The sequence below is a fragment of the Malus sylvestris genome, chromosome 5 (assembly GCF_916048215.2).
Source record: "Malus sylvestris chromosome 5, drMalSylv7.2, whole genome shotgun sequence".
Lineage (NCBI taxonomy): Eukaryota > Viridiplantae > Streptophyta > Magnoliopsida > Rosales > Rosaceae > Malus > Malus sylvestris.
Genome location: NC_062264.1, coordinates 30559668 through 30584514, shown reverse-complemented (window position 1 = coordinate 30584514; position 24847 = coordinate 30559668). Strand labels below are relative to the sequence as shown.

Genomic DNA, 24847 nt, shown 5'->3' with positions numbered 1-24847 from the left:
AATAGATGCTGCATAATTTGGAATACTTACTCTTGGTCCAATTTCACATGAACTATATATTTGTGATTTCACATAAGTAAAACAAAAGCCACCAAGATTACGTTCTAGTGATATTTTTTGTACATGTAAATTAAATATCTCATGTTTGACTCATATGGATAGTAAAACATTTTCTATATTAAAAGGGGATATTGAGTAAAAAACATCAATCCTAAGGCGAAGATTTCCGTTTCAGTTTTTTTAAACACTGAAAAGAAAATAAAACGAGGATTCTTGAGGGAAATGCAAATGTTACAGAATGCACATAGCCCTGTGAATTAACATTGTCATCAAGCAAATTAACAAGCTGCTGGATGGATTCTGGGAAACATTTGATGTACTTTTTGGCAAATTCTGAAAGAAATTTTATACTATGTTATTTAGAACCGAAACATGGATTAGGAGACAAATGGATTTTTTTCATTAATATTCGCTAAAGATGGAACAGTAGTACAGAACAATATGGGTTACTGAGATTAATAAAGACGACAGAAACATTAACTAGCTAGGAAGACATAAGTGAAATAACCCTAGCTCATAATCTCAGTCACATATAATTAACTGGCAAATACACTTCAACAGCTAACTTAAACAAATAAACAAAGAAGTAGACATTAATAATGCAAACATTTTAACTCAAGTCTTCAAGGGTAAGGAAGAACACCACTTCCACCACCAACACCACCACCGACTCCCCCACCAACACCTGCACCAGCACCGCCCAAAACACCACCAGCCGCGCCACCTAATCCACCAAGTCCACCCAAGCCACTTGTCCCTCCCAGTCCACCGACACCACCCAAACCGCCAGCGCCGCCTAAGCCACCAAAACCGGGTAAGCCACCACTACCACCTAAGCCACCGATTCCACCACTACCACCACCAAGTCCTCCAAGGCCAGCAACTCCACCTATCCCTCCAGCGCCGCCACCAAGTCCGCCAGGAAGACTGCCACCAACTCCTGCCCCTGCTCCAGCAAATGGGAGCCCACTGTCGCCAACGCCTGAGAAGCCACCAGCTCCACCAATAAAGTTCTTTTGGTCTTTGAAACCAGCGTCATTTGGCATAGGCACATTTCTAGCTGTTGTGTGAGCTACAACTAGAGCAAGAACCACCACAATGCACCACCTTGCCATCTCTCTCTCTCTCTCTCTAGATTTTTCACTGCTTTTGGTGTCTTTAGCTCACTTGGTTTAGAAGAGAAGTGGGTTGAGGGTTGCTTTTAAAGGCAAGATGAGCGGTGGGGGGCAGTTGTACGTAGTAAAGAAAGTTTAATGCACAAGGCAGGGGCTTTACTTTTGGTAGCTAATAACTAGTTAGCTAAGCTGTCATATGTTTCTGAGGCTGATCGATAATCTTGATGATAAAGCTTAAAACTGCTTAACCATTTTACTTTACCAGATTCACAATTCAATATATGTTTGAGGTTTGTACCAAACTAGGAGCACTCCTCCTATGTAGTACACTGGTGTGCTTGTACAGCCACCCACACCGGCATGTCCAAGTTGAGAGTGTAAATCTCAGATCGGGACAACTAAAGAACTTTGCATGTGTTTATAAGGAGTTGAGCTACTTCACATACTAAAAATTAATTTTTATAATATATAGAACCGCAACTACATTTATGGTATCAGAGCAGATTCATGCACCGATTAAATTCATTTCTCATATTACTAATTACTTTTATATATGATAAACCTGAACTTAATTTCTTAAGTGAATCCCAGGTACCATGATATAAAAATTACTTATTCAATTAGATGATGACATGTATATAGTTTGGAACTCGAGCTGCCCTTCATTGTCAATTTTGATGATTGTGTTTTTCTTATGAACTTTTGCGATTATCATTGTAATTTATTGATTAATATCAGAGCGGTCCATGCTAATGTTGCAGGTGAACTGATGCAAAGACAGCTTGCTGCCTGACAAGAGGACTAAATGTGGACTGGATGAGATAATAAACGATATTGACCACCAAGTTCGTATGTGGCTTGGATTTGGAGTTGGGCGAAAGTTGATATATAATGCACTGCCACCAGACTTTGTATAGAATTCCTGGGCCTTTTTACTGATCTTCCTAACTGTTTTTAATTACTATTTTTCAACCACTTCTTGATTTCCAACAACGTTCATTCCAAACACATTCTAATTCACAGTGCGAAAATTGTCATTCGATGTACAGTTGGAACGAATAAAAAAGATCTAACTAGATACTTTTGATCAAAACTATTAACAGTGAGAACCAAGCTATGCATTGATTAAGAAACTGAGAAAATGGAAGAACGAAGCAAGAAACTTTAGAGAGGAGTCTCGGACAAGCTTTTCATTTCAAGTAACCCTTTGGTAAGAACATCAGCGGTTTGCTCTTCAGTTGGGAACACAGCATCTTGTTAATTGATCCTAATAGTCAAGAACTAACTAGAATAAAGCATGATATTAAAAGCATATTTTCCTGAAATATGCTTGGATTTTAAGTTTAAACATCACCGTTGTTCTTTATTTTATATATTGTTTATATCATACTTAGGGTCTCCGTATATAGATCTCGTACAAATACTTGAGGGACTTAAATGTAATTACGTAATAAAGGAATTGGCAAATATGTAATAAGTGATGAGCCCTTATTCTATAAAAGGACTCTTCACCCTCACAATTGAGAGAGGCCTGAGATCCTCACACTCTCTCCCTCACAATCCCTCTCCCTCACAATCCTTTCAGAAATACAATATTAGTGTGGACGTAGCCCAAACCTTGGGGTGAACCACGATACATCTTGTGTTATTTACATTTCTTGCAAATTCACGGTCGGATTTACGTTGTTCCAAGACCCCTCCGGTTTTGTGCATCAACATTTGGCACCGTCTGTGGAAAACGACACGAAAAGCTATATCGGTTCTCTTTTATTTTTTCATCTCACCACCGTGAAACCTCACCACAATATCCACCGTGAATCTGCAGAAACCTCATAACCAAACACCTCCATAACCACTGTAAAAACCATTTACTGCTGCCACAAACTCCTTTCTCTCTCTCTCTAACTTAAAATGCTGTGAAATTTGAGAGCTCGAATACATTTATAGAAAGAAAGAGAGGTGAAAAATGAGAATGCTTGTTGTGAAAGAAGTTAGCTTTCAATGGTCGCCAATAAGAGCTCCACTAAACATGCTGAGAGAGGACCATCCAAGCAGCCGTCCTCCTCATTCCCCTTCTTTCAACAGCTCTGTCAATGCGGTATCGTTTGGATTCGTAGCCACTGCCATCCTTATCTTCCTGTTCTTAGTCATGGCCATCTTTGAGAGGTTCCTCAGACCCACCTCTCCTGATTTGTCGCTGTCCGGGCGCCGTGGGGGTGGAGATCTTGAGGTCCAGATGGGTTTCAATGGAAAGCTCAGCCACTCTTCACCAAAAATCTCGACTGAACTCGAGACAGCTGCTCTTCGCTCTCTGGCCTCGATAGAACGTAGCCGTCGCATTGATATGAAGCTGCTGCAGAGGCGGAGTTTCTGTTGCAACTGTTGTAGAGGAAGATGAAATTTTATATATCCACAACGGGGATTAAGAGGCTGACGATATCTTGCGCCACGGCGGCGCACAGTACCGGAACATTTACCTTGGCACCAAGACCCGTGCTCAGAAGAAGCGGCTATGGCCGGAGTGTGGTCGCTGTCGTCGCCTTTTCAGTTGTCGGAGTCTTCATCTCGTGCTTCACTCCGCTAGATACCAAGAGCTCAGTAAGCTTCGCGGGTTCTGAAGAGTTCAGAGCTCCCTCCACCGTCGAAGTCATCACCTTCACAAACTGGATCCACATTGTACTGGAAAAGCAACGAAGAAGAGTATGCATATTAGAGACCACATCATTTCTTTCATGGTTGTCATCACGTTCCACTGCTACTTGACTATCGCTTAAAGGAGGGAGATCTGGCTGTTTTTCCTGCATTCTTGAGTTCTGGGACTGTCGTTCAACAGGGATATCAGCTGGAGCAAGACTGCGTAATTGTGATATAAACTGTTCCTCCACTCTTGACCGGATATAAACTGTTCCCTGATAGAAATGGCATTTTCTCCATGCTCTTCCGTTCCTGCAGTTGCTGCGATAATGTGTTTGATTACAAAAGCAAAGTCCCAGCAACAACCAGCCGAAAGCAAAAAAAAAAAAAAAAAAAAAAAAAAAAGAGGAACAAAGCAGAAAAAGAAAAGAGCAAAGCAAAATATAGAAAAGAAAAAGGAAAATGAGGAAAGGGTCTGAAGAAGTTTATGGAGATGGCATGCGCCAATTGCACACCAGTGAAGCAATCCAGCCATCATGTCACTAAGAAAGCAAAGTAGAAAAGGAAAAGGAGGAAAGTGTCTGAAGAAGTTTGTGGAGATGGCATGCGCCAATTGCACACCAGTGAAGCAATCCAGCCATCATGTCACTAAGAAAAGCTATAGTCTGGACAGATGCTCTTACTGCAGCTGCAGATTTGCTAGCCTGGATTTTCAAACTGACTAGTGGGTCTGTCTTTTGACAATATGTAAGGAGAATGTGGGGATGGAGCGATGTCAACCACCCACATGCAAAAGTAAGAAAAAGAAAAAGAGAGGCTCTCCTCGAGAGCATGGGGACAATGCAAAAGAAAAAGAAAAATGGAAATCTTACTAAAGCCAAAGAAGATGCCCACACTTTCATCGTGCATGTTCCTATTTTTTGAGAAAGCTACGGGAAGACGTAGGAAGAAGATAAGGGTTCCTTACTTTAAAGTGATGTAATTTATTTTTCTTATCTTTTGGAGACATCTGTATAAACCCCATCAGAGGGTAATAAAAAAAATTAAAAAAAAAAACGTCAAGCCCAAAGTAATGGGCTGGAATGTTATGGGGAGGGCCAATGCCCATATGCCCAAAAGAGTCAGGCCCTATGGCTCCAAAATTATTCGGCAACCTGCCACTATTATCACAAACCAGGTGATCAAAAGTATGCCCAGTACTTCAAAATTATTCGGCAACCTTCCGCTATTATCACCAACCAGGCGATCAAAAGTACGCCCAGTACTCCAAAATTATTTCGGCAACCTGCCGCTATTACCATCAACCAGGTGATCAAAGTACGTCTAGTACTCCCAAATTATACATGAGCATTACTCATGTCAATCATACATAAACATTCATGAGCATTACTCATATCAATCATACATAAACATTTATGAGCATCACTCATGTCAACATCCATGAGCATCACTCATATCAATCAACATAAACATTCATGAGCATCACTCATGTCAATCAGCTTCAAAAGCTTCATTTACAAAAGCTCTAGCTTCAAAAGTTTCATTTATAGAGCTCTAGATTCAAAAGCTTCATTTACAAAAGTTCTAGCTTCAAAAGCTTCATTTACAGAAGCTCCATGTTCAAAAGCTTCATTTACAAAAGCTCTAGCTTCAAAATCTTCATTTACAGAGCTTTAGCTTCAAAAGCTTTACTTGCAAAGCTTCACCTACAAAGCTTCAGTGCAGGGTATACAAATACCTCATCCGAACAACCGCCACTTTGGCCCATACATGGATTCAATTTGAAGTCTCCAGCCAACAGACTCTATTGACTGAAAACTTGGGGGACTACATTATGTACCATATATTGGGCCTCAACTGGGCCTCATGAAAAATATTTGGGGGACTTAGCTCATTATTTATGTACTGAGGAGCGAGCCCTTATTTTATAAAAGGGACTCCTTCACCTTTATTAGAGAGCACCCATTATTCATGTACAGAGAAGCGATCCCTTATTTTATAAAAGTGACTCTCTCATCTTCATTAGAGAGCATCGCCGCCTGCTGAGCAACCGCCTAGCCACGAGTATCACTCCTAACCCATCACTTATGTATTGAGGAGCGAGCCCTTAGTTTATAAAAGAGACTCCCTCACCATCATTAGAGAGCATCGCCGCCTGCTAAGCAGCCGCCTCACCGCGAGCATCAACTCTAGCCCATCATTCATGTATTGAGAAGCGAGCCCTTATTCTATAAAAGGGACTCCTTTACCTTTAACGCCACGAGCCGAGCCAACCAAGGCAACATAAGTCACAAGCCGAGCAGCCTCGCAACATGTGCTACTTCTAGTTGAGCATCATTTTAGATTGAGCACCGCCTCATATCGAGTATTCAGGTCAAGACGACATCTAGTTACTTCGGCCCACACATAGACTGAATTTCAAGTCTCCAGCCAAAAGACTCTCTTGACTGAAGACTTGGAGGACTACTGTTTATACCATACTTAGGGCTTCCGTATTTAGATCTCGTACAAATACTCGGGGGACTTAAATGTAATTATGTAATAAAGGAAGGGGAAAATATGTAATAAGTGAGGAGCCATTATTCTATAAAAGGACTCATCACCCTTACAATTCTTAGGCCCTCTCACCCCCTCTCAAAGCCTCGTTCTCATTACAAAGGCCAATTCTTAGGCCTGAGATCCTCACACTCTCTCCCTTATAATCCTCTCAGAAATACAATATCAGTGTGGACGTAGCCCAAACATTGGGATGAACCACGATACATCTTGTGTTATTTACATTTCTTGCAGATTCACGGTCGGATTTACGTTGTTCCAAGACCTCTCCAATTTTGTGCATCAACATATATAATATATATTTGTCAAGCTTTGCTAGATTGAATTAGGCATGGTAGCAAAGTTAAGGAAATGTATGCATTTTGACTTGGATTGCTATTGCCTATGTGCTTCGAGTTTGTAGGGCTTTTGAGAATGTTTCTAGCAATGTGGAAAATGACCACTAATTATCATACTAACCAAAAGCTCTACTGATCATATCACCACAATCCTTCATCTGCTTGTTTGACTCTTGATCATCCAAAGGAATCTCCTCTTAGCACAATGTCTTCATTCAAAATAATCGATCTGGCCAGCCCTGTTTGTAATCCAGAAATGATTGCCACATCCGGCTAGCTTTTCAGGATCTGATAACAATGTAGTATCCTTCAAGAAATAAAAGATGATTTTTTTTTTCTTAAGAAAACATCGACCGTACGAGGGGAAATTTTATTGATATCGAAAAAATGGTACACCTAGTCAGGGGACATGGACCTAACCCCTCATAATACAAGGAAAAATGACAAAAAAAAAATACAACCCAATCCTAAATTACAAATCTAAAGGACAAATTCCTTATAAGCCCCAATTGAGAAGGGGAATGCCCCGGTGTTGGACAAACCTTCACTCAAAACTCTATCATGGGAGAAATGAGGGATTAGAACTTCTAATTGCCAGCTTCCCTGCCACAATGATATCACTCCGTCCATGACCTAGGCTTTCTTCGACTCTGTTAGGCATCACGCTTGTGCTCTTATTTTCCCACTCACGGTCCAATCTGCAGCAACATCGTGCTAATTAAAGATATGATCAAATTCTACTTGAAGAGTCGAAGAGAGACAGAGAGATAGAGAGAGAGAGAGAAGTGTTGCGGGTGAGCTGCAGCAAAGCAACACAAAGCGAAGAAGTACGGAAGAAGAAGCGAGGAGCAGGCGAGCAACTAGGGTTATAGGGGTAAAAAAACGACATCATTTTGGAGTTAAGCGACGTCGTTTTAAAGGTTAAATCGATTTGGTCCGGTTCAATTTTTGAACCACTGAAACAGAAATCAAACCAACCAATTTCGGATCGGTTTGATTTTTCAAATTCGGTTTGATTTTTTTGTTTGATTTTATTAGCTTCGGTTCTTTCAATTTTCAAATTTTTTAACCACCCCTAATTAGAAGAAATGGTGAAAGATTAGATATGGGATAAAACAACCCCTATGTTATTGGGATAAACATGAGAGTGGCTTCTTTCTCATAATCATTTTTCTTCTATTCACTAGGTGTTAGTACATGTGTGAAAGGAATCATACTCATTTATTTTTATTTTCATACATAAAAAGTAAACATGGTGAATATATAAAACTAAATCTCTATGTGATGGCAGATGGCCATGGACGCATTATATGTCCGCTAGGGCAGCTGCTCCCACTCAACTAATTTTGTGATGAAAATTTGCTCTAATTAAAAATATAAATTACTTTAGTCACTTAGTATTAAAATCTCGTGGTATTCCTCTTCACTTGTAAATGAGAGGTCTTAAGTTCGATTCTTGCCAAAGGAGAATTTGAACTACATTATTGCTAGCTTATTGTGAGACTTAGCCACCCCTTCCCATTAGTGTAGAAAATATTGTTTGTTAAAAAAAAAATATAAATTATTGTCTTGTTGTAATTTACTGAAAAATTATGAAGGCCATAGAAAGAGAGAGAGGTGCAGCAATCGTAGAGAGAAGATAGAGATGTGTAATTGTGGGTGTGTTCTATTTCACCCCATTGTGCCTTTATTTATAGTAGTAGGAACGGTTAATTCCTTACACTTTTAGGATTACAACTCTTAATAGGTAATCAACTCATAATAGGAATATATGAGATATCACTAGATCTACTAGAACTTACACAATCACATTCATAATCTAATAGGACTGCAACATGTCTTACGTTTTACACTTTTTCTATTCTCTTACCCTTCTTCGTTATGTAAGTTTTTTCATTAGCTAATAATTTACAATTTTAGCGTTCTAAACACCAATTACCCAAAATTATGTAGTTGGACAATAAATTAATAACACTGTATTGAATTTTCTCTTTAATTTCATCATTTAAAGTTGTTCACATTGAAAATGTTTCTGGCTCCATCATGCAGATGGCAGATGGTTTTGCTTTCAGCTGGGGCATGAAAGTCATTACAATATACTCGTGACCAATTAGAATCAATCTCATCTTTGGGGACGCCGTGTTTAACATTTAGCAGAAGATAACATTTCTTCGATCAGAAACAATGGACTTCATTGAGTTAGTATAATTATATAGTTTATAATCAGTGAACGGTGAGGAATGTGTTACCATAGAAAAGGACTCTACGATGATCGCAGTCGTAGAGAGGTTTCATTTCTGAAAAGGAATGAGTGGCCAAACTAAAAGAAGAAAAATAAACTTTTTTTATTTTATCTGAGAAATCTCACCGCTTGAATTTGCATTCAAATTCACTCTTGCAATTAATTTGTCAAAGCATATAATATTTCTTTGATCATAAATAATATATGGACTTCTTTAATTCCAACCAAATAATATTTAGTTATCCAATCAAGTAAAAGAATATATATAATTTCCTGAAAAAGAACACTCATATATATAGTGAGTTGTAGTTGAGAAATATTTTCGTCACCCCACAAAAATCCCTCTATTCGAGTGATATTTTCGTCATATTTCTACACTACCATTTGTCACATAACCACATTTAAATCCCCAACGGTTATGGCCCCCCAAGCTTCCTAATCTTCAACCACTTCATACTATATCATGCAAATCCTGATAGAAATTTGCCCCATTTTAAGCTAATTGGCCCCCATTAAATTCTGGGTGGTTAATAACCTTTGACTTTCTTTCCTAATTTAGCCCATTTATACATTATTGCTTTGCAAATTATAATAAACAAGTTATTCAATGAAAAAATAGGTTACTGCAAGTGCAAGTGGCCCTCTATCACAATGGTGAAAATGAGTGTTGTCCTTACACCGCGGCATTGGTCCAAACTCCGTTGGCTTCCTAATCTAACATCTAATCTAAAAAATTTATCATTTGACAAAAAAAAAAAAAAGGATACAACTGACAAATAATAGATTTTTCTTATTTTTTTTTGGGTAATACTGGGGAAACCAAAATGTTAAATTAAATTTTGTAAACAGAATGATGTGATTGTTGACGATTGAAGTATTACTTAAGTATTGATTAACATGTTATTTCCTATTAGTAACACATTATTTGATTTGTAAATTTGATTTAAAAATTTGGTCTACCTAGTATTACCTTTTTTATTTTGTTGAATATTTTGGAAGTTAAATAATTCCTCCCCCGCAAAAAAAAAAAAAAAAAAAAAAAAAAAAAAAACCAAAGCCCGCAAACTTCGAATCCTAGCTCGACCTGCTGTTGATTTACCAAATGAGCAACGCAGTTTAAAAGGCCCACCATGCCGAGAACAGGGCAAGGTCTTTCAGGCATGGTTAGTCATTTGATATCATTACAAAAGTAAAAGACGAAACACAATTTCAATTTCAACAAGGCCAATGTGATATTGATAAAAACGGTAGCCCAAGCTGTATCCCTTATTTTCTTTCGACACCACCGGTGAAGACAAATTCATCTTATGGTTGAAGAAGTATAGTGGAAGCCCGCCCTCAAAGTAATGAGGGTTGAAGAAGTATAGTGGAAGCCCGCAAAGTAATTAGGGCTGGAGCTCGGTGGAGAGTGGGGGATGGAGCATCTATTAAAATATAGGGGGATAGTTTGTTATCGAGGAAAAGTTTCTTCAAAGTGCTCAGTCCTATACCGGTGGGGATGGATCGGTTAGACACGGTGTCTAAGTTGATCTCACAAGAGGAGGGCGTTAGTTGGAATTTGGACATTATAAATGAGTTATTTTGGGAAGAGGAAGCTCTCTTGATTCAAAGTATTCCCCTTGGTACACGAAAACCACTAGACCAATTTGTTTGGAATGCGGAGCCAAATGGGAAATTTACAACCAAGAGTGCCTATTATCTTTCAAGCTTCATGGGTGAGGTGCATGGTTAAGTAGCCGATCCTCAATTGCCGTATAAATTAATTTTCTATAGAAGGCCTAGTGGAGGGCTCGAGTACCTGAGAAAGTGAAGATTTGTGTTTGGCGAATTTGTTGGAATGCTTTACCAACCCGCGATAACTTGAGAAAAAAGAAAATCACCATGGACGATGTGTACATGTTTTGTAATGGAGAAAATGAAACTTTAGTGCATTTAATACGAAATTGTCCGAGAGCAGCGTCGGTGTGGTTGTCTTGTCCGTTGAGGCTACAGAGCCTGACGAACACAATGGAGAATATGATGGATTGGATAGCTAAACTTGCAGGTGAGTTGTCAAGAGATAGTACCCTAAACCCTAAACCCTCTAACAAATAGAAGTCGTGCAGTGTGTGACTGGGGTAGATTCATAATCAATTGATAGAAAGAGATACCTTAAGGTCTCAATATGGGTCAAACACCAGAGCCTTTCATACGTCTCTCCAAAAAACCCAACCTTCAAACGAAATTTGGTCATGCAATGAAAATTATAGAATATCTTTCCTTATTCTTCTTTGGAGTATGTGGAAAGAAAAGAACTTGAATCGATGGAACTAATTTATCGGGCAATTAGTTGGATGAAAGAATTCCAACACTGGCATGGAAAAAATGAGAAACACAGCTGTAAAGTTTCTCAAAAATGGAAGAAGCAAGGAGAAGGATGGTACAAGTGTATTTTTGATGCGGCTTAGGATGAAAATAGAAGTATTGGTGGCAGTTGGGGTGGTGATTCGGAATGATAGGCATGAATTTGTGGCGGCCTTGGCAAAGAAGCATGATGGTATTCCTTCCCCTCTGCTGGCCGAGACTATGGCAACTAGGGATACTGCTTGGTTGGTCAAGGAAAAGCAATTACAAGCCTTGGTTTTCGAAGGGGATGCGTTACTTGTGATGGCAGCTCTTCAACTAGATGGTCAACAGGATCACTCGCCGTTCCGAAATATTCTAAATGATCCTTGCTCGATGATTCAGGCATTGCCCCAATGGAAAGTTGGTTTTAGAGGTAGGGAGACGAATAAAGTGGCGCACAAATTAGCACGAATGAGTCTTAGTTGTGATAATCCTATTCTTTGGTTTGAAGAACCTCCTGATGTAATTGTGGATCTTCTCTGAGGATAGTATTTCCTAATTTGTTTGGTGCGGGACACCTTTTCCTTTCGACTGGGTTGAAGTTCCAGGCAAGGTTTTATCGAGGCCCATTGTATGCACCCTATCCTCATTGATTGTACATATTTCTATCGTTAATGAATATCATACTTTTTTCTCAAAAACAAGGCCAATGTGTTACTGCTTTTATGGTATCCTCATTAAGTGAAAAGAAAGATTGATGCCAAGCTTTAATTATAATCAATGCATCGTTAAACATGACTACCGCTGGGTCATCTGGGCAGTGCAATTTAATGTTCACCATGCCGAGAACACGGAAAAGTCTTTTAGGCATGTTAACCATTTGTTATCACTATAGAATTAGAAGAAGAAATTCAGTTTAAATTTGAAGAAAATCTTTACTCCAGTAGATTATGGTATCCTCATTAAGTGGAAAGTGAAAGACCGACGCACGAATCTTTAATTATAATCAATGCCTACTCAATTTACGGCATGACTACCATTTGTCATTTAGGTAGTGAGATTTAAAATGTCCACCATGCCGAGAACACGGTAAGGTCTTTTAGGCATGTTAGCCATTTGTTACCACAACAAAATTAGAAAATGAAATCTAGTTTAAATTTGAACGAAATGTATCTGCCATTAGGTTATTGTATTCTCATTAAGTGAAAAGTGAAAGACAAAGCCCTAATCTTTAAGGTTTTTTAGTCAAAATAGTCTCTGAGATTTGCTTAACTCCTCACTTTGGTCCATGAGATTTGAAATCAATAGAAGTGATCCTTAAGATTGTCTACCATCAATCATTTTGGTCATTCGGTGAAAAATTATGTTAAATAAGGATTAAAATGATAAAATTACCCTCAATATAATAAACAATAGCCAAAATGATTTGACAAAAATTGAGGGTATTTTTATCATTTTATTCTTATTTTATGGAGATTTTTGTGGAATGACCAAAATGATTGATTGTGGACAAACTCAAGGACCAATTATATATATTTCAAATCTCAAATACCAAAGTAATAAGTTATGCAAATCTCAATAACCATTTTGGCTAAAAAGTCAATCTTTAATTATAATCAATGCCTAGTCAAGTTACGGCATGACTACTATTTGTCATTTAGGCAGCGAGATTTAGAATGTCCGCCATGCCGAGAACACGGTAAGGTCTTTTAGGCCTATTAGCCATTTGTTATCACTACATAACTAGAAGAAGAAATCCAGTTTAAATTTGAACAAAATCTATACACCAATAGGTTATGGTATCCTCATTAGAGCAACTCCACCCCTAAAAAATGAGCTAGCCCAAAATTCATTTAATCCACCACAATGAATAGTAATTGACTCCAATAAACAATAATTTGCCAAATGCATCTCCACTCCTAAAACTAAATAGCCTAGTCAATTTTATTAAAATATTATATATAAAATAATAATAATAAATTTTTATGGCCAAAAAATATGGACCGTTGATCTAAAAATCGAACAGTACAGATTGTGCCATGTTAGTAGCCATTAATTTTGAATTTCAAATTTTTTTACCATTGGAAATCCAACGGACATGGAGGCGCCACAAATCCCCATGCTAGAATCCCATAATGCGCCTGCGTGGGCCCCACCTTTGTGACTCTGTCGGCAACTCATGCCCACGTGCGCGTGTTTTCCACGCACCTAGCTCAAAAAAAGGGTTTCACGTGGCTGACGTCAACCATACGTCATACAACCCGATTTCTTGCTCAGTCAATTATGTGCTGGGCTCAAAGCTGCCTTCCACTTTGGGCCAGCCTATTGGGTGGGTGGAGTAGGTTTTTGGGGGGGCTGGCCTGAACACATTTGTTAACAGGTGGAAGTGCTCTTAAGTGAAAAGTGAAATTGACGCCCCCAATCTTTAATTATTATAAATGCCTACTCAAGTTACAGCATGACTACCATTTGACATTTTGGTAGTGAGATTTAAAATGTCCGCCATGCCGACACGGTAAAGTTTTTTAAACATGTTAGTCACTTGTTATCACTACAAAAATAAAATATGAAAGTCAGTTTAAATTCAACAAGTTTTTAAGTTATGACATTGTTATTAAATAAAAAGTGAAATATGAGGCCACAAGCTTTGAGGATAATCAACGCATGATTAAGTTATAGCATGACTATCATTTTCATCTAGACAACGCGATTTACATTGCCCACCATGAGTGGAACACGAAAAAAAATAAAAATAGACATGTCAAGAATATTTGTGATCATTGTGGATGCAAATTTCCGCATTCTTCTTTTTGGACAAAATTGCACCTACAAAACAATTAACACCTTGGGTTAAGGCCAACAGCCTCACGCGCCCACTATGAATGGGGGGGGCTTTGGCCGAAGAACCTCCGATGCCGAAGTTAGAATTTAGGGAGAAAAATATTTGGAGAGTTTTTTGGAGTTTTTCAAGAGTGTGGAACTAGCTTTTTAGAGAAAATGGAGTCCTATTTATAGAGCATGACCGGCCCTCTTTGGAAGAAAGAGTGGCCGGCCCTTGGGTATTTTTGGGGTTGTAATGGATGATTTAATTGGTGATTAATAGATTAATTATGAATTAATCCATTAATTAGCTAATTAACCTCCACTTAAATGGAATGTTATGTAGGTTATAAAATAATTACCTAAGATGAGGATGGATGAGAACATCTTTAAATTTGTTACCTATTTTGGACACTTTTGACTTGATTGACAGATGATTGTCCGCTGCTCGCGCGTAGGAATCCCGGTATGCCTCAAGGGTATTTTTATCATCTTTTACCCAAAAATCCACGTGTCATCTTGTGATTATTTTTGGCTCCACAATCACTATACAAGTAAAAGATGAAGCCCAATTTAAATTTCTACAAAATCAAAGTGTCATTATATTATGGTATCCTCATTAAGTCTAAAGTGAAAGATTGACACCGCAACCTTTGTTCATAATCGGTGAAGTTACGACATAATCACCATTTTTCATCTTGGCGGTGCAATTTGGACTCATTAACGTAATCCAAACAATATTTGTAGTCCCTCATTTATCCAACGTATATACACACATAATATGTGTTGTGCAAATATAAACGGTGGATCAATCACTCACATTCCATTACTTTCTCTCAAACTCATGTACTAGTGACGAAGACGATACGATAGACAACAATGTTCTTTGGTTTATGATCATTAAAAAAAAGAGTTTATTAAAGCCAAACCCAAAACCCAGAAGTAATTAACCAAAAAACAAAATTAAGTTAATGGGACGAGCTTCATCCACGCTAATTCTTTTCTACTTGTATAATTAGGGAAAATAGGAAAAATCGACAGAGTAACAAATTTCAAATTTAGGGATCCTGACCGTTGAAATTTAATCCAACGACCACAAATAGGGGCTCACATTAAAATTTATAATAACTTTAGCCGTTTGATCAAATTTCAAAGGCCTGGATCCCTGGACTTGGTGGATTAGGAGGAAGGGATCCGGAGATGATCCCTTTCCAATGGAAGAGATCCCCTCCGGATCTCTCTCACTAAATCCTAGGAATCCAGATTCTTGAAATTTGATCTAACTGCTATAAATAAAAGATCTTTCTAAAAGTTATAATAATTATAACAATTAAATCAAATTTGAAATGTCCAGATTTCTAAATCCCTATGATTTGGTGGGAGAGATCGGTGATCTCTTCCCCTTTACTATAAACATACCTGAAAAAAAAAAAAAAAAAAAACAAACAAACAAACCTCCGAGGTGGCTGTTCGTTGTTGGCTAACATCACCCAGATCCACGTGGGACCCCACAAACCAAAAGTCGTAGGAGAACAAACCCGAAGTGACTGTGATGTACGGAAACAAGAAGGCCCAATAGAAGCGGTGACGAATGGCATCACTTCACCCATCCCAGCGGCCAATAACAAGCAGCCAGCTACAAAACCGAATGGGTGCCGCGCGAGCGTCGTATCTGATTTACGGTACGTGGCAGAACATGATTCGCCGGTCAGGAGTAGTGGAGCTGTGTAGATGTGAATCTAACTGGTGCTTGGAGAGTGGCGTCAGATATCGGGAAGAGACAGAGTGAGTTGAAACGGACGAGCGCGGTTATTGGCAGATGCAGAAGAGAGAGAGAGAGAGAGAGAGAGAGGGAAAAGGAAAGGGGGTTACGTCAGAACTGCATGGACGCGTAGCATCAAATGGTGATGTCCGCCGCTTCACCCACGAGTCCAGACAAAGCTTGTTAGGTAAATTATCGAACCTTTTTATTTTATTTTCTTTTGTTTTTGGACTAAATTTTGGACTTTTATTTTGTTGGAATTAAATATTGGACTCCGGGAATTACAATCTAACCAATAGAAATTAGAAATTAGTCGGTCCACTTACACACCGTCTCTCTCTACAAATTCTAGAGAAAACGGAGAGAAAAATATCAAAGATGTTAACCGTTCCATTTAACATTCCTTAGTAATTAGGGGTTGGTTTACATGTTTGTTTTTGTTGTGTAATCAAGGCATTTTCACAGACTGGACTCATTCCATGCATTATACGATTGCATTTTTACCTTTTATAGTAACTAGGGTTTGTTTATATGCTTTATTTTTGTTCGTTTATTGGTGTAACCATGGCAAAAATATGCAAACGAACCCTTTTGAACTAAAAAAGAATGGTAAAAAACCTAATTGCCAGCCAATGTTAATGTAAATATGTAAGATGAGGTTAATTATGATGGGAGGTTAATAATAATAAAGGCTGAGGCACCGCACGGTGGCACCATTCAGGTGGGAACGTATGGTTGGTGGCACAAAATACGGAGTTAGGGCTGAGAAAGTAGGGGCACGAGGTTTTGTTTTGTTGTTTCTTTAATCCGTCCTCTCTTATTACTCTCCTTTCTCTCTCTAAAACTGCCTCTTCTTTTCTTCTCTCTCTTACTTAATAGGCCATGTATGTGAATGGACAGAGGGATGAAATTCAGATAAAAAACCCCAGGGAAAAAAAAACCAATTGAACTTTATCTCCATAAAAAAAAAAAAAAAGCCAAAAAAAAAAAAAAATTTATCAGAAATCTTGGTGGTGCAAATACATTGAAACTTCCCAGAACCAACCAGACCACACATGGGGGTTGTTGAGAGCTTTTTCTCACCCCTCCCCTCTCCATTTAACCATGCGCTTTCTCTACACTCCTGAACAGCATCACTTCTATATCCTCCACTATTCTACTCTCTCTCCACCGCGGCTCCGCCAGGTTCCAGTCCTGCCTGTGAAGAACTAGGGTTTGTTGGAGTTGTTTTTTCTGTTGGTCTGCGCAGAATCAATGTTTGTTGAGGCCGATGTTTTGTGATAATAACGTGATTAAATATGAATAGATTCACGGATTAGAGAGTGGTGACGTCGCTTTCTGTGACTAAATAAGTATTATTATATTTTGTGTGGTTTAGATATATATCTTTGCTGTTGTTGATAGACCAGATGTTTTATGTTGCCTCTGTGTAAGGGTTTGATACCAAAAGCGGACCCTTTCAATCTCTTGCTTCCTTAATCCAATACAGTCTTATTTCCTCCCCACTTGCACTTATCCGTACACAGAAGAGGATGAAGAATTAATCCCCGTATTATCCACTCTCTCTTTCTCAAAAATATCTGATACCAACCGAAAGGAAAAAAATACACAAAAAATCCCGAAAGGGTTTTGTTTTTGTTCATCGAAGATCAACAGTTTCAAAAGAAATGAAGGGGGAGAAAGTTCAGGTTCCGGTTCTTCATCACCATCAAGATTTGCATGCAGAAGATCAGGAGGATACTCTCGGAGTGGACCACGGAGAGATGTGGCTTGACGATGGCCAGGAGACTGCTCTTCTTGCCGATATCAATGACCCTTCCATCTTCTACAACGACCACTTCCCTCCTCTCCCGGACTTCCCATGCATGTCCTCCTCTTCCTCCTCATCCTCCACTCCTGCACCGGTCAAGCCAGTCACGTGCTCCTCCTCCTCCTCTTCATCGGTCTCCTCGTCCTCCTCCGCGGCCTCTTGGGCCGTTCTCAAGTCGGATGCGGAGCCCGAAGATGGAGAGAGAAAGCGGCAGCCCAACCAGAACAGTTACCACCACCAGCACTCGCAGATTGATGATCAGACAGTTGATGCGCATGCTTTGTCCTCCACCGCCTCGATGGAGATCTCTCAGCCGTTGGATCTCGGCGGTGGTGGTGGCGGAATAGATTGCATGGAAGAGACGGAAACTTTTGGGTACATGGATCTCTTTGAACCCAACGAGTTTTTTTACCCTTCTTCCATTTTCCAAAGTGACAGCCTTTTCATGGAGCAGTTTCAACAAGATCAAGATAATCAGCAATTAGCCATGGCTCAACTATTACAAGACCATCATGAAAGCGCTACTACTATTCAGTCCAATCCCCAACAACAAAAACAAGTAGTTGGACATGATGAGGAGAATACTAATAAGGATCTGAGTAATGAAAACAAGGATCCGGACGACATGGCCATGGTGTTCTTGGAGTGGCTGAGGTCCAACAGAGAGACGGTCTCCGCCGAAGACTTGAGAAGTGTGAAGATCAAGAAGTCGACGATCGAGTGCGCCGCCAGGCGCTTGGGCGGAGGAAAAGAGGCCATGAAGCAGTTGCTTAAACTTGTGCTTGAGTGGGTTCAGACCAACCATCTCCAAAAGAGGCGCAGCAATAGCATCACCACCAAAGACTCCAACATAATCACCCAACAACAGTACCAAGATCCTTTTCTAAACCCTAACCCTAACCCTAGTTCTAGAGTATTTGAATCAAACCCTGCTCGTAATTTCACTCAAACACAATGGATGGCGCCTCCACCACATGCAGCCGCCTATGATCCGGCAGCGGGGGGACTACTTATCCCCACTCCTCCTCCGGCTCCTCCTCCGCCTGCGACTTATACTTCCATGATAGGGTACATGGCAGCTGACCCTTTTGGGAATGGGCCAAGCCCATACCAAACATCTCCGGAGTATCATCATCACATGATTGAATCCGGTCAGCCATCATGGCCGTCTTCTCCGTTCGGTATGGGAACAGCCCCTTACGGGTCATTCCCGGATAATAACATTCACCTAGCCCCTCCCCAACACCATCCCCAGGCTTTTGCTGGGTATGGCAGTCAATACCAGCCTTATCAATATTTTCCCGGGAATGGTGAGCATCAGTTGATGAGGTTAGGGTCTTCGGCTACCAAAGAGGCAAGGAAGAAACGGATGGCGAGGCAGAGAAGGCTTGTGTCTCACCATAGGCACCACGGCCATCAACAGAATTCTCAGCAACTTAATAATCAAATGCCAGATCATCACCATCTTCAGCAGACAAGGCTTGTTGGGAACACTACTGATCTTAATTGCACTGGTGGTGTGCCGCTGCAGGCCAATCCGGGCAACTGGTTTTACTGGCCCACCGCCACAGCAGCCCCGTCCCCTTCTGCCATTGCCATGATGCCTAGCATTATGCAGGAAGCCGCACCACTTCCTCCAGTGCAGCAGATGGATCGGCCAGCTAGTACTCAAGCACAGAATTACAATCACGGTCGTAGTGCTGTGCAGGAAAGACAAGAAAGACAGGAGAGGCGTCAGGTGGGTTTGTAATTTGGTGCAGTTTTTGCTTAGCATTTTTATTTCGTTTGATATTAATTGATTGGATACTCTAAAAAAAATGATTAATTGATTGGAATTACATGAACAACAATTGATTACATGGAATTGTGTTTTTTTTTTAGGGATGGAAATCTGAGAAGAATCTGAAGTTTCTTCTTCAGAAGGTGTTGAAGCAGAGTGACGTGGGTAGTCTTGGAAGAATTGTATTGCCAAAAGTTAGTTATTAATTTCCTTAATTGGTTCGAAAGATTAATTGTATTCCTTGTATTGGAAACAAGTTGTATTGAGTGGAAATTGTTGTTTTTGGTGTTAATATCAGAAAGAAGCAGAAACCCATCTTCCTGAATTGGATGCAAGAGATGGGATTTCCATTGCAATGGAGGACATTGGGACTTCTCGTGTGTGGAACATGCGCTACAGGTATTCTACAAATATTGAGTCTCTTAATGTCCATTTTGCAGTCACGAATATTAGGTTCATTAATGTTAATTTCATTGCTTTTAGTACATTCAGAAATTATAAGTAATTTTGTTGTCCCCCTTTCTTCTTTGTATGTGGAGTTTCAGGTACTGGCCCAACAACAAAAGCAGGATGTATCTCCTTGAAAACACAGGTGCGCATTGATGAATGATATTTATTAAGCATCAAGCATTGTTTTAATTGTCTTTCTAAATTTCAACTGATTTATGTTATTGAAGGAGATTTTGTGAGAGCAAATGGACTCCAAGAAGGAGACTTCATAGTCATCTACTCCGACGTGAAATGTAACAAATATGTAAGCATCAAGGACATCACATCCTCTTTTTTAATTAGTTTTTTTTTTTTATCACATGAATATTAATGTTATTAGAGAATTAGTAATTTTTTCATATATTGTTGTTAATTAGTATAATCCAAGTTGGCTAGTAATGCGATCCACTCTAAATAAATAAAAAATTGTGTTAATTATGTTTTTGTTAAAGTATATGTATATATATGCATAGATGATACGAGGAGTGAAAGTGCGGCAAGCGGGGCCAAAATCAGAGAGGCAAGCCGGGCCAAAATCAGAGGGCAACAAAAGGCCAGGAAAGTCGCAAAGGAACCAGCATGCAAGCACTCCACCTGGCAACAATGGTTCGTCACCTTCTTCAGCCACAACGGCACACAAGAAAGAAAGAGTGAAGTAAGAGATAAGGGAAATGAAAGAGAAGACCAAGTGCAACTTAGATACCTCTTACGTTTTTTCTTCTGTCTTCCATGCATGAAACGAATCGACAGATGGACAGTGAAGATAGCCTAGGGTTTGATGAATCTCAGTTGATCGACGACTCTCTGCAAATCATATCTAGCTAAGCCTCCTTGTCTTTAATTGGTCCATTTTTCTCTCTGGTCAAGTTAAGCTGCTATTTCATGGAGGAGACCATAATGCGTTAGAAAATAGTGAAGCTTAATTTTTACGCAGGTTGGTTTCAGTCAGGAATGGCATGGACTTTTATAACATGGTCTGATCAGTTACAATGTATAGGCTGTTTCAAAATATTGTTTTGGTTAATTAGGGAGGTGTATTATTATGTGATATTATATGTTTTGGGGGTGATAAATCGGGTATAATATAGCACCCCAATTAAGTTTATAGTGTTTGTTGTGCTTGTCAATTATTGACATGTATTTTGTAGAAGTTAAAGGATCATTTATGTACTATTAAAAACATGTTTGCATTGCTGTTTGCTGTATGTTGTTGTAAGTGGTGTGCTATTTGATCATATTAGCATTGCACTCGATAGATGGATCGACTTATGTAAAAGGTAATTGTTCTTTTAGAAGGACAAGAAAGGGTATATGGTCATTATTTTGATTATTCATATGGAATTGGTTTCTATCATACGTTAGGGAACTAGTATCAGGGAACTATTTTTGGCATTTTAAAATTTTAATTGTGAACTTCTCGTTATTTTTTTTTTAAATATAGAAAGTTACACATTTAGATTTTTAGAGTGTTAATAATAGTTTCTATTTTTGAAAGTAAAAGTTAAAAGGATGGATGCTGCTTTGTGTTCTTTCATCGAGAGCATACTCATTTCCTCACTTATAATAATTAAGGTCTAAGGTATAGAATAAGGTATAAGGTATAAATTAAAAAGGAAGAATATTTTCTTATTTAAATGGCAAACGTTGTTGGTGATGGCCAAAATAAAGATATAAGGTATAAATTAAAAAGGATGGATATTTTCTTATTTAATTGGCAAATGTTGTTGGTGATGGGCATGGTAGTGGGAGTAGTGGTGACAACAGAGATGGCAACAACATTGGTGGTGATGGGAGAGACAATGAAGGTGGCGCCAACAGTAAGGTGTGATGGTTGGGGTGTACAAGCACTGGTGGTGGCAGCGGAAGTGGTGGTGATATGGCGGTAGTGGTAGTGGTGGAGGTGGTGGCCGCGACATCGTTGGCCATGTGATGTTAGCGATGGTGCAACGCTAGTGGTTGCAATTGGAGGTGGTGGCGACAAGGGTGGTAATGGTGGTGTCGTTGACCGTGTGATATTAGCGGTGGTGTAGTGCTAGTGGTTGCAGTTGGAGGTGGTGTTGACAAGGGTGTTAATGGTGGTGGTGTTAGTAATAACACGTACTACAAGTGTCTTTATATAAATGGTAAGATTTTTGTGTTAAAAATTCAATAACATGAAAAATAAAATTTCCCACTACTTACATAATAACACATGGTGTACTATTTGTGTTATGGGCACAAGAAAAATTTCTCCAAGATGATACCCAAGCTCAAGATATTGGATTGAGAGCTACGTTTAATTATTGTAGGTATGTAAAAAATGTGAGGGAATTTTAATATGGTAATTGAAAATGACTTTTTAAGTATAATTATTGAGAACATAATCTTCTCAAGGTTTTGATTTAAAGGATCATTTATGGGCTCATCGTTTTGGCGCAATTGGTGCTTTTACAGGACCAAACAAGATCTAAGTTTCAAACTTTGTGAAACTGAACCAAGACTGAGACACTATTTATAAAATTTGACCAATAAATAGACATTATTTATAAAATTGGACCAATAAGTAAACATTATTTATGAAACTATACCAATAAGTAGACATTATTTATCAAATGAAACCAATAATTAGGCATTATTTCTAAAACTAAACCAATAGGTGGAAACTATTTATGAAACTAGACTATACACTATTTATGAAACTGGACCAAGAATTAGACATTATTTATGGAAACATGACAACTAGGCACTGCAATATTAATGAAACTAGACCCAGTAACTAAGCACTATTTATGAAACATGACCAAGAACTATGCACTATTTATGAAAGTGAACCAATTAATATTGTAGTACCATTCAGTTTCATTAATAGTGTAGTACTGTTCAGTTTCATAAATAGTGTTCAATTTCATAAACAATGTTTGTGATGGAAGGGTAGGTCCAGCGTGTCAGGCTATATATATAATATAATTTTTTTCATTAAAATTTAAGTTCTTTTGTCATTTTTATTAAAATTTAAGGGGTTTTCATTAATATTTAATTTTTTTTTTCATTAAATAAAGTTATAGCATGAATTTTGGTTAAAATAAACTTAGTTTAAGCCCTTTTCATTTTAGGCCCATGCTAAAAGGAGAAAAAAACTAAGCTTTCCATCCACAATGGAAAATCATTTCCTTTAACATGAGAAAGCAAAATAAATTATTGGGTAAATTACATTTTACCCCCTCAAGTATAGGGTCAATTGCAACTTCATACAACATATTTAAAACATTTCAATTTCATACATTTAGTTATATTTCTTTTCAGTTTCATACATACTTTAAAAAATCTGTTAAATTAACCGTTAAGTGATGACGTGGCAAATATAGGGTCCACATTTGTGCTGACATGGATGCCAACTTTGCACCCTATGAATTAAAAATAATGAAAAAAGGATTAGTTAATAAAAAAATCAATTTAGATTATAATTAAAAACTAAAAAAAAAATTGAAAAGTGGATCTAGGCAAAGCTTGCCATAATAACCCCATCTCTTCCTCGTGACACGCCCCGACCCTGATATTCCCTGAATACCAGGATAGACACGTGCTGGCCAACACCCGAGGGTGACGAAAGCCATTAATTGATACAAAAGCTAAGAATAAGAAGTAAATAAGGGTTATGAATTTAAAATACAATGAATTAATAATTTAGGAACGTATTCAGAGCATATAACTAACTAGAGTACTAAAAGAATTAATATAAAATTGAATAAATAAAAGGATGTGGGTCCTACACCGAGAAGACTCGAATAAGCCAATGCGAAAGTGTTGACGTCGGGATCGTATGCCTCGATTCTAAATCCTGAAAGGGGGCGCAAAACAAGGGTGAGTGGACCAAGTTCATATATATATATATATACATAATACGAAAACAGTTATGAACATACTAACCCCCAGGTTTATAAATAATGAAAACTACTAGCATAATAAGTTATAGGTTTTCTGAAACTCTAGCATGCCATAAAACATCTCAACAGGTATAACGCATAAAAACATCATATAAATCATCGTGTGTATAGTCTCGTAAGCACGGTGTGCTGCCAGTAAGATCACTGAATAATATTATAACTCTCGGCCCTATGCCAGCATCGTGGTCTCTACGCCCGTAGCCAAAGATTACCAACTCCTGGCCCAATGCCTGCTCCATGTCCCTCAGCCCGTAGCTAGGGATTATTTCTCTCGGCCTAACTGCCAACACCAGATCCTCGCCCCAGGCGGCACAGTGTCTACTAGGTACGCACAAATAATTACACCTCTAAAAAATAACCACTTCATAGTATAAAGTCATCCATCATCTATACTATAAAGAGGGGTTTCAAAAACATGTTCTAGCATCCTATCGTCATCCATCAGATAGTCTACTAGTTCATGATTTTTATAGAAAATACTATATATTAAAATATAGCTCAATATAGGCCGACAATTAATTCCTCACCAAAAACACGAGACGAAAATCAACATATTCAATAAACATGCTTAACATAAAATCAAAAGCATAAACTCGTAAGGCATGCTATTCATTTATGCAATTGAACTATAAAATCATGTAATTTTAGAAGAGGTCCACTCACAGTACTTCTCCATCGAAAAGCCGTGCAATTAGCGAATATGCAAAAGTCACAATAATTGCCCCTAAACATAAAAATGGTATATTTAGTCAAACTCTACTCAAACGATTTAATTTGGGAAAACGAACATCGGAAACGGATTCAGGACGTCAAAATTAGCCTAGAAGGGGTCTCGAACGAAAACTAAAAGTCAACCCAAAAGTCAAAGTCAACGGGTCAGTTAATTAAGTCAGACTAGGTCAACAGGTTTTGAACTTGGATCCGGATTAGGGCTTAGGTCCAAAACCCCAAGGGTTTAGAGATTGGGCTTAAAGTCCTTATCAGAAAATGGCC

The 24847-nt window shown here is 38.6% G+C and overlaps 2 protein-coding genes across 3 annotated transcripts; one reads left to right on the top strand and one right to left on the bottom strand.

The window, feature by feature from the left end:
• Window positions 1–683: 683 nt before the first annotated feature.
• Window positions 684–1175, bottom strand: LOC126622768 (glycine-rich protein 23-like). The gene has a single exon (XM_050291491.1). It carries the CDS (start codon window positions 1173–1175, stop codon window positions 684–686), a length of 492 nt encoding a protein of 163 aa, XP_050147448.1.
• Window positions 1176–16683: 15508 nt separating this feature from the next.
• LOC126621626 (B3 domain-containing transcription factor ABI3-like) lies at window positions 16684–21125 on the top strand. 2 transcript variants are annotated; one of them, XM_050290163.1, is made up of 6 exons: window positions 16684–19400; window positions 19544–19636; window positions 19741–19841; window positions 19988–20034; window positions 20120–20196; window positions 20405–21125. In XM_050290163.1, exons 1-6 carry the CDS (start codon window positions 17520–17522, stop codon window positions 20588–20590), a joined length of 2385 nt encoding a protein of 794 aa, XP_050146120.1. In that variant the 5' UTR covers window positions 16684–17519; the 3' UTR covers window positions 20591–21125. The 2 variants fall into 2 exon arrangements, with proteins under 2 accessions (XP_050146120.1, XP_050146119.1); XM_050290162.1 differs by having other exon boundaries at window positions 19982–20034.
• The last annotated feature ends 3722 nt before the right edge of the window (window positions 21126–24847 follow it).

Coding starts and splice junctions, on each gene's coding strand:
- LOC126622768 (XM_050291491.1), bottom strand. CDS start 1,175: ATGGCAAGGTGGTGCATTGTGGTGGTTCTTGCTCTAGTTGTAGCTCAC.
- LOC126621626 (XM_050290162.1), top strand. CDS start 17,520: ATGAAGGGGGAGAAAGTTCAGGTTCCGGTTCTTCATCACCATCAAGAT. Junction 19,637..19,740: donor GAAGAATTGTATTGCCAAAA/GTTAGTTATTAA, acceptor TGTTAATATCAG/AAAGAAGCAGAAACCCATCT. Junction 20,035..20,119: donor GTATCTCCTTGAAAACACAG/GTGCGCATTGAT, acceptor ATGTTATTGAAG/GAGATTTTGTGAGAGCAAAT.